At 43.9% G+C, this 10,019-nt stretch overlaps 1 protein-coding gene across 2 annotated transcripts; it reads left to right on the top strand.

Annotated features, from left to right (window-relative positions):
• The first annotated feature begins 211 nt into the window (after positions 1 to 211).
• Positions 212 to 10,013, top strand: dmtf1 (cyclin D binding myb-like transcription factor 1). 2 transcript variants are annotated; one of them, XM_079734735.1, is made up of 17 exons: positions 212 to 271; positions 1,147 to 1,253; positions 1,488 to 1,583; positions 2,004 to 2,089; positions 2,247 to 2,364; positions 2,690 to 2,766; positions 3,164 to 3,321; positions 3,716 to 3,748; positions 3,871 to 3,980; positions 4,681 to 4,909; positions 5,132 to 5,283; positions 5,622 to 5,822; positions 6,483 to 6,565; positions 6,941 to 7,126; positions 7,195 to 7,314; positions 7,569 to 7,662; positions 7,992 to 10,013. In XM_079734735.1, exons 2-17 carry the CDS (start codon positions 1,154 to 1,156, stop codon positions 8,024 to 8,026), a joined length of 1,878 nt encoding a protein of 625 aa, XP_079590861.1. In that variant the 5' UTR covers positions 212 to 271; positions 1,147 to 1,153; the 3' UTR covers positions 8,027 to 10,013. The 2 variants fall into 2 exon arrangements, with proteins under 2 accessions (XP_079590861.1, XP_079590860.1); XM_079734734.1 differs by having other exon boundaries at positions 7,195 to 7,401.
• The last annotated feature ends 6 nt before the right edge of the window (positions 10,014 to 10,019 follow it).

Here is a 10,019-nt window from a genome sequence, read left to right as displayed (position 1 = left end):
GATGATTCACCACATCACATTACCACGTTGTTTATCATCCTAATTTTAAAGAAATAGGATTCAAACAAAATGTGTGTCAAGGGTACACACATAAATAGAAAAATAAAACAAGTAAATATTCATAATAATAAGAAAAATCGATAATTGTGTTATCTTATCATGCTCGTACCATACTTATCTGGCAACCCCGTGGCCTTCAGACGGCCGAGCCTCCATCCTGGCATTTTCCTTCATCCTGGTCCCCTCGAAGTCCCCGGACCAAAAACAGGAAGTAAGTAGTCAAATCAAAACTAAAATCCACTTTCTGTTTGGGATCTGAAGCAGAGCGGCTTTATACATACGCTCGGGTCGGAAGAAATGACTATCAAACCGCAGATATGTCGACATGATCAATAGCGCACAATCGCCATAAGCATCACCTTGTGCAATAACATGGCGTCGCTGTTTTCATTTCGTCTTCTTTCATTTAGCCGGCTGGCTACTTGGATGACAATTGTTAGTGTGGTATTGCAGTATTTACATTTAGACGTGATACATCTAGATTAATACACGATTTTGCTGCACAATGCCAATAGCAAAAAAACACGATGTTGATGTTTTGGACCTACATAAAGTTACAATCTAGTATTTCACTTCCATCCGCATCAATCCATTCAATAACTGCTCTAGTATTGGTTGAATATTTTCTACTCGGAATAAAAAGCTTTACTCGCCCTCCTTTTCATCCGAAATGTCCATTTCAAACTAAGTCTGCTCTTAATAACTGATTGCAAACACAAAAAATATTAACTTCTATAAAGGTGGCAAAGTATTATTTCATGGGTTGCAAGGTACAAGTTATACAATCATTATGTTTATGATCGTCATTGAAGGTATTATTCACCATTCCAGTAAAACAAAACACACCAAAACAAACAGCCGCTTACATTAGAATGATATTAGGGGTGTCAATATTATCTTATAAATGAGCTTACATTGCAATTATCAGATGCTTAACCACAACCCTATCTCTGGGAATACGTGGATCAGTGTCTAACTCATCTAACATATTGGTAAAAAAAAAATCCCCATCTCATTCTTAAAGTGGACCCAGTGTCATCAGCTTATGATGATGTCATCACTTAGATTTATCTTCTCTGTTGCTAGGTAAACTATGAGCGCGGAGGCAGAGGAAATAACGCTACAGACGGTCAACTCTGTCACGCTGACCCGGGACAGCGATGGGAGCCTCATACTGCACTGCCCTCCTAATGGTGACACACACACACACACACACACACACACACACACACACACATTTTTCGTAGCTTTTCTTAGAATCAGTGGAACATATATTCACATTAAGCGATTTGCTATTATATTAATTTGTTGGACAGTAAATACAAAATACAATATAATAGTAATGATGACAGTTATATTAGTGTGATTGTATTTGCTATTGTCATTTCGGCTCTGTGGAAATTATGTGTGTGTGTGTGTGTGTGTAGACGAGGCTTCTGAGCCTCTTCAGAAGAAGATCCGCCTGACCACAGACGAGCAGGAGGACTCTGAGGAAGCACAGTTCACAGTGGTCAACCAACCTCGTGAGAAACACACTATCTTTCATAAACTACGAATCGAGGGATTCGTACAGATGTTCATATCACTAGAAAAGTAATTTGATCGTGCTTTACATATTCTAAGAAGCAGCTTGATAGGGGCTTTAAGCTGGAAAATGTCCATTGATCTGGTTTTCACGTGAAGGTAATATAAAGGTAAAGGTATTAACTCTCAGCAGCCGTATAATGATGTTGTGATAGAGAAGACGGCCTTATCATTCCTTGTATAAAGGAATGAATAGGTTTAATGGGCTTTACTGTAATCAATATTGTGAGGACTTGAGGACTCAAGCCTGATTGTAACACAATAATTAAAGAGATGTATTTCCAATTTGCTGAGAATAAATCCAACAACATCTGTCTGTCTATCTGTCTGACTCTGTTCCTCTGTCCTCCGTCCCCAAGTGTCAGAGAATGACGAGAGCTTTGAGTTGACCATGACCGCCACGGCGGACAGTGACCTCACGGAGGGGAGCGTAGCGCAGATTCAGGTACGTGGAAGCCAAGCCCCTAGGCTGAGTAGTTTGTTTTTTTTCTCTCTTATTTGTCCCAAATAACGAAACTAAGGTAGCTTTAAATGTATTAGTGGAATTTTGTCTCTTAATTGTGTGTGTGTGTGTGTGTGTGTGTGTGTGTGTGTGTGTGTAGATTCTGCAGGTGGAAGCAGAGTCCCTGCCCTCTCAGGAGAAGACCAACGATGACGTGTCGCCCGTCAGCCAGGCCTGGTTCACCACTAAGGAGGACAAAGACACGCTGGCCAATAAAGGTAGACACACGCGTGCACACAGTGTGTCTTACTAGAGTGGGAGTACTTTAGTTGGATCCCTGATATCACCAGCCAACCCTTACTTGCTCCTCAATGACATGATCTAAGATCCACTGTAAGTCACTTTGGATACCATGGTCTACTAAATTACTTTGAATTAGTAAGAAAGACCATTTGTTTTATTTATTTTTTAATTTGTATGCATATCATTTTTTTTCTAGTCCCTTCATTTCGAAATAGACCAGACAGGTCTGCAGGGTGCGTTCTTTTAAAGACAGATGAACCATCGGTAGAAGAAACTCAAAGTGTGTTTTGCGTTGTGTAGGCCACACGTGGAAGCAGGGCATGTGGTCCAAGGAGGAGGTTGAAATCCTCATGAGCAACATCGCGCGCTATGTGAAGGTAGGCCGGGCGTTCTGAGGACCCAACATTGGGAGGTTTGGGAAGGCAAGATGGTGGCACATATCTATATATATATGATAAAGAAACTGCATTTTTCTTTGTTAAACATGTTCTAAATATTCCTTTTATTGTCATGTTTGACAAAAGTCCAAGCATGTAATTTATCTTGCTGTTAATGAGTTGTTAAATGTTTCTATACCACCAAAGAATCGGAAAAACGTATCTCGTCACAAAATCATTTAGCTCACTCTCATCAATCCTACCAATATCTCCTGGAGTTAATAAGGTGTGTGTGTGTGTGTGTGTGTGTGTGTGTGTGTGTGTGTGTGTGTGTGTGTGTGTGTGTGTGTGTGTGTGTGTGTGTGTGTGTGTGTGTGTGTGTGCGCACGCGCCACAGAACCGGGGCATGGAGGACCCGGCGGAGATCATCTTTGAGATGTCCAAGGAGGAGCGGAAGGACTTCTACCGCAGCGTGGCCTGGGGGCTGAACCGGCCGCTGTTTGCCGTGTACCGCCGCGTGCTGCGCATGTACGACAACAGCAACCACGTGGGCAAGTAAGTGTTCGGCGCTCAGAGCGGCGGGGGCTTTGGCGCACACGGTTGGCCGGGTGTTTGGGTCAGGATGACAGAAATACCTAAAAACTGGGAGCGCCCCGGTGGCTCACCGGGTAGAGCGCAGAACACTAAGGCTCAGTCCTGAACGCAGCGACCCGGGTCTGAATCCTAACCGTGGTCCTCTATCTCCCATACCGTCCTCTCTATGTCATTCTGTAATAAAGCATGAAAATAAATCAAAAGACTTAAAACAAAGACATAACTAGAAAGTGGGACTGTGTTCATTTGCATCGCCGACAGTTGGACGGGTAGTCCATTTAGTGTGTGACCCGTTGGTACCGGAGTACAGAGGATCTAACGGCTGCACTTTTTTTCCCCTCCATTCTTCCGGAAGGTACACCCATGGAGAGATCGAGAAACTAAAAACGTGAGTGGGGGCTTTTATATTTCTGCTTCTATACCAAATGTCAGATCCGAAATATGTGTTTCATATTATGTATGATTAATAGTGTGTGTGTGTGTGTGTGTGTGTGTGTGTGTGTGTCCCAGGCTGAGGAAGAAGCACGGTAACGACTGGGCCACCATCGGTGCGGTGCTGGGCCGCAGTGCCTCATCCGTCAAGGACCGCTGTCGGCTGATGAAGGACACCTGCAACACGGGTACTCACTCACTCACTCACTCACTCACTCACTCACTCACCCCCTCACTCACTCACTCACTCACATCCTCACCAACTTGGCATGGGTACATACTAGGGCTGCTCGATTATGGAAAAAAAATCATAATCACGAATATTTTGGTCAATATTGAAATCACGATTATTCAAATGATAATCTTTTGGTTTGAAAACATCATGCATTTATTCAGCATTTTTCTCCAAAATAAACAATTTGTAACTGAGAACTTGAACTGTCCCCTTCAAAAAGTACACAAAATGTTCAAATAGAAAATGGTCAATTCGAAAATACTGTACAAAATTGTATCCAGCTGTTCTATTTCTAACATTTTATGAATAAGACAAATAAATTTGAAAAAATCATTTAAAAAAAAAAGTTTAAATACATATAGTATCTATAGTTGGCACACACACACTCACTCCCCCCGTCCCTGATTGGCTGACTTTAGGTGTCTCTTTATTAATGTAGACATCAAAATACAATTACCGGGAGACTGTCAGAAATATCTGAGAGTTGCGAAGAAAGAAGGCAGGAAGGGGCAGAAGACGACGGCAAGAAAGTCCAAAAGAATTCCCCACTGCCTGTACCCCACGAATCCACTTTTCCGGTGCGAACATAAAACCGATAAAAACCCCCCCCCAAAGCCAAACCGTTTCACCGTCCCTCCGATGTCCCCGTCCAGGCAAGTGGAGCGAGGAGGAGGAGCGGCGGCTGGCCGAGGTGGTGTACGAGATGGCGGGGGTGTCGCCGGGCGTGGCCGTCACCGGGGGCGTGTCCTGGGCCTCGGTGGCGGAGCGGGTGCGCTCGCGCTCGGAGAAGCAGTGCCGCTCCAAGTGGCTCAACTACCTCAACTGGAAGCACAGCGGGGGCACCGAGTGGACCAAGGAGGACGACCTGGGGCTGGTGCGCAGGTACGGACACACACCTGGGGGGTGGGGGGGGTGCACACCTGGGCAGGGTGGGGTCACACCTGGGGGGGTTGGGTGGGCTGGGGCACACCTGGGCGGTGGGGTGGGGGGTGGGGTTCACACATGGGAGGATGGGTGTACACTGAATTCAAGTTCCTTTTATGTGTCCGATTAAACATGTATTTAGTGTGTGTGTGTGTGTGTGTGTGTGTGGCTGTCCTCCAGGATCATGGAGATGCAGGTGGAGGAGGAGAACGAGCTGCGGTGGGAGGAGCTAGCCGGGGGCTGGAGCAGCGTGCGCTCGCCTCAGTGGCTGCGCTCCAAGTGGTGGAACATCAAGAGACAAGTGTCCAATCACAAGGAGATCCCCTTCAGCCGTAAGACCGCCAGCAGCCAATCACAATGTACCAAGCATTGTTGATCTTGAGCTGAGACTTATCCAAAAAAAATTGTAAAAGTAGAAAAAGGTTTTCGTTGTGAGTTGTCCTTATAATTAACTGTGACTGAGATAAACTGCTAACTTTACTTCCCATTGTTTGTGTAATGGTTTGAGTGTCTGTGTTTATGTGTGTGTGTGTCAATAACGCCACATGGGAAAGGGAATCTGTTTCATTCTCGGAGAGAAAATAAAACTTGAAAGGCAGCACGGAAATTTTTCCCTGATCCGTCTGTCTCTCTTTCTGCTGTCTCTCTGTGTCTCTGCCCCCCCCCCCAGTCCTACTGGAAGTCCTTCAGGACCTGATGGAGTCCTCCCAGGCCAACGCCGGCTCGGGGAGTCCCGCCTCCTCGGCCGCGCTGCGAGTCGCGCGATTGGACGAGAGCGGCGGTGCTGTCGGAGGGGACGACGGGGCGTCGGCGAGCTCGGTGGCGGCGCTACAGATCCCGGTCCAGATCCCCCTACAGATCACGCACCTGGGTGGGCCCGCGTCACGCGCTCTGAAACGTTAAAAGGCGACATAGTATTCCACCAGGTGTGAGGGTGATTAGCCGTTACAAGCCGTTGAAGCCTCTTCTGACATCACAGGTGGGCGTGTCCACCTATATGACGGATAGATGAGCCAAATTTGCTACAGTCCACTGGGTGGGCTGGTAGACTGATCTATCCAGCGCAGTAGGTGGACACGTCCACTTCTGATGTCAGAAGAGGCAGATGTTCAAAACGGCTTGTAAGGGCTAATCATACTCACACCTGGTGGTATAATATGTCACCCTTATTGAGCTATTTATATTCATAAGCTCAATTGCTGATGAGCTAATGTGGTTGTTCTTAAACCAGAAAAATTTGTTAGGGCGACCGAAAGCTTGTAGTGGTTTCATTGTTGCCCATTCCTTGTTTTTGTACCAGCCGACATGCTATTGTTTTTGTTTTACCGCAATAATTATTGAGTGAATTTGTTTTCTGTGTGTTTTTGGTTTCTTCTAACTGGCTAAATGTAAACACAACAGTGTTAAGCAGATCCACTGAACAGAATTAACCAATCGTCCTGAATGACATAATTTACCTGCCAGGTCAGAGATACCCCTACTTCTTAGTCATAACCCTCCCCCCTGCCTCCGCCCTCTGCCCTTCGCTCAGCCTCAGACGGCTCTGCTGCCCCCGGCGACGGAGACACCATCACTCTGAACACAGGAGCCCTGCAGACCTTCGAGATCCTACCGGTGAACACGTGCACACACACGCAAACGCACACACTTTACAGTTGCATAGTGCAGGTTTCACTGTGGTCTACGGGAAACTATGAAACTCCTCATTATTAATTCACAGCCTAAGTGGTGGTGGATGACCCAACACAGTGAGATGCTAATATTAGGTTCTCTCTATCTATCTCATGGCATGGATAATGCCATTCAACCTGCCAAAACACAAACATAAAATAGATAGATAAAATATAAAAGGTAAAATATAGTTAAAAAATATATATATATATATAAATATAAATAATTCAAATGTCAATGATTATATACAGTGAAAAAGAACATTCATAATTGATTATCATTATTAATGAATTAATCTCTCTCTCGTTCTCCCTGTAGTCGTTTCACCTCCAGCCCACCGGCACGCCCGGGACCTACTACCTCCAGACCACGTCCAACCAGGGACTCAGTCTGTCCACCAGTCAGGGCCTGCCTCTCGGCCTGGGCAACAACAGCACCGTCACCCTGACGACAAGCTCCTCGCCTTCCTCGCCAGAACACCAGATCATCCTACACAGCCTGTCCGTAAGTGTCAGTCAGTCAGTCAGTCAGTCAGTCAGTCAGTCAGTCATGAACTTTTTATTTCGTCCCAGGCGGAGGGCCTCTGCTCCAGTGACGGAGTCATCATCCAGACGGTGACCTCTGACGCCTCCTCCTCGGATCCCCTCAGCCAATCACAGCTGATTGTGGAGACAGCGGGACAAGAACAGGAGGTGGGGCTAGAGGCCTCCAGCCTCCTCGTTGGTGATGAGTGTGTTTCATCGGAGGCTCAGCCAATGACAGACAGCTTTACTGACAAGGTAGCGACTATGATTGGCTGTTGTGATCATTTTTCAAACAACTATATTTTAACTTCGAACCTTGAACAATAAGTGCTTTCAAAGGAATCGGATCAAAATAACATTCATCATATTTATAGATAAGGTATTGTATTGATGAAGAATATTTGTTGCAATGTCTGTTTCAGGTCCTGAGCTCCACGTCTGTTGAGGAGACCTCTTCCCTGGCCCCCGGGAGCACTGTGCTGATCGTCTCTGCACCCGTCAGCAGCACATTAACAGGTAAAACACACAAGCACAGACACACATGTACAACCACACACATGCACTAACACGTACACTCCAGTGTTTGGCTGAGGAACCCCTGGATATCGACCGGTTGAATATGACATCATCCTTGGAGCAGCTGGTTTAAGACGCATCAAAAGTAGAAAGTCAATTTCCATAAAGCCAGTTATGGAAACCACTAATGCAATATCCTATCAAAACAACTGCAATATTGTGATGGTATTCTTTACCTCCAACACAAACACTGTTCTTGTTCACTTCATGCACTCGCTCGCTCGCTTCTTCACTCAATGTTTGTTTCCGGGCTTTTCTCCCGTCGTCAGATCCGATCCTGGAGAACCAGGAAGGATCAGACTGATTGGCGGGGTGGGGGTGGACATCCCCGTTCCGCTGACACCTCAACACCAGACCTGACTGAAGACGAGAGGTTGTCCCCCCCAAACAAAACAAACTCAGGAGTCATCCGAATTCACTACATTTTCTTTCCACTATTTCATTTGTTCTTTTTCCCAGCATAGCAAAAGTAACCAAGCTTCACAACTGAAACCACATTAGGAAGCAATGTTATGTCTAGCACCTGATAAACACTTGCCATGTCGTTAAATCAGGTCACCAGTAGCCCTAACCCTATCTCCATACGTATTTATAGCTTTAAGTTAACGCCAACCATTTCTTAACGATTCTTCCTTTCTCTTTTTCATTCTTTCTATGACGTTGCAAAAACAAACAACTTTTATTAGCGTTGATAGACTCGGGTGCTAATAGCGTACTATTTTGCTTAAGGTATTGAGTGAACTGTTCAATTGGAAACGTTGTTTACATTGATTGACATGGACTTGGACATGTGTTTTTTTGACAATTAATGTTATTCTTAATCTAAGACTGCATTTCGACGAAGGTGTTCATATAGTGTTGCTTGTGGAATTATTCCATTTATAATCCCCCTTTTCATGTTTCTAGTCTGAAGACTGTAGTTCAGGTTGGTTAAGGGTTATTTGTGTCTTCATACATGTCTCTGAATATAAATACTGTTGGAATAATCTGGATTCAGGGTTTAAACGTCAAGTGTTGTCTCAATCTGGCTATATTCATCAGAACATTGCAGTCCATGTTATTAACGTATTCTGAATAAGGGCAGGACGCTAATGTGATCATGGATTTAATATCCATCAAAAATCCACTTTTAAACAATCCAACTGAGGGACATGAAGTATATAGCAATTTTAGGCAGACTGTTTTGACCATTTTAGGGTTAAAAAGTATCATGTAATCAATTGAGACATCATGATAAAGCCTTGACTTATGACCCAGTCTTAAGTTGACATAGGGAGTAGAAACATTCCATGAAAGTTGGGTAAGAACAAATTAAAAGGTTGCGGGTTCAACACCACCAACTGTTGAAGTTCCTATGAGTGAGTTAAAATCATTATGTATTTATGTATGTCCCTCTGTGTGTGTGTAATATATAAATAGTTTCTAAAAAAAATGCATAGGATTTCTTTACATGGTCCCTTAACAGGCATGTGCCTAGAAGCTAGTGGTTTGTCTAGGCTAGTTCTTGTCGCATTACGAAATAAGTGATTTTTCAACTCTGACCTAACCCCACAAGTGTATGGCTGATGAACTTGCATAGCTATCGGTGAGGACTAGATAGTAAGTGTTACAGAACAAATTTACTTTTTTATTTTTTTGGACACATGTATTCCTTGTAATATTGGGAAAATGTGGAAATGTTTGGAATTTGTGTATGGAATTGTTTGGCAGGTACACCAGCATGATGTACAATACAACAATACATTGATGGAAACCTGAGAACTGTAATACAAAACTGGGAATAACTGTGGATAATTCAACAAGCTGAATTTTAAGGCTGAGAAGAAAAGATTTGGTCGCTGGAGATAAGAAATAATGTGGTATATAAAATACACTAGGGGGACAACTTGGTAAACTTTCAAAATTATATATTCTGGCAAACATACAAGCATAGTGTTACACCATTTTTGTTACTATAAGAAAATGTTTTCAGAATACTAATTTCCTTAAAAATAACTTATTAACTAAGCTCCAATGCTGACAAACCTATTGCCACTGACCAAAAGACCACATTTGGTTCAGAAAACATTGGCTCCTATCATTAATGCATTACTATATCAAACCACTACAGGTCATCCTAACCTTTTTTTTTTGCAACAGCCAGCTGTCATTTGAGTTGCTTGTGCACGTGCAGACTCAAGGAACATTTGCTGCAAGTTAGTCTCACACCTCACCACCAGTGATGAAAACATCAGCAGAAAAACAAGTCCATGTGAAACTGTTTTGTATAATAAAGAATGAGTTTTATTGTGTCACTT

The sequence above is a fragment of the Pollachius pollachius genome (genome assembly GCF_949987615.1).
Source record: "Pollachius pollachius genome assembly, chromosome: 4".
Lineage (NCBI taxonomy): Eukaryota > Metazoa > Chordata > Actinopteri > Gadiformes > Gadidae > Pollachius > Pollachius pollachius.
This window is presented reverse-complemented; position numbering and strand designations above follow the sequence as displayed.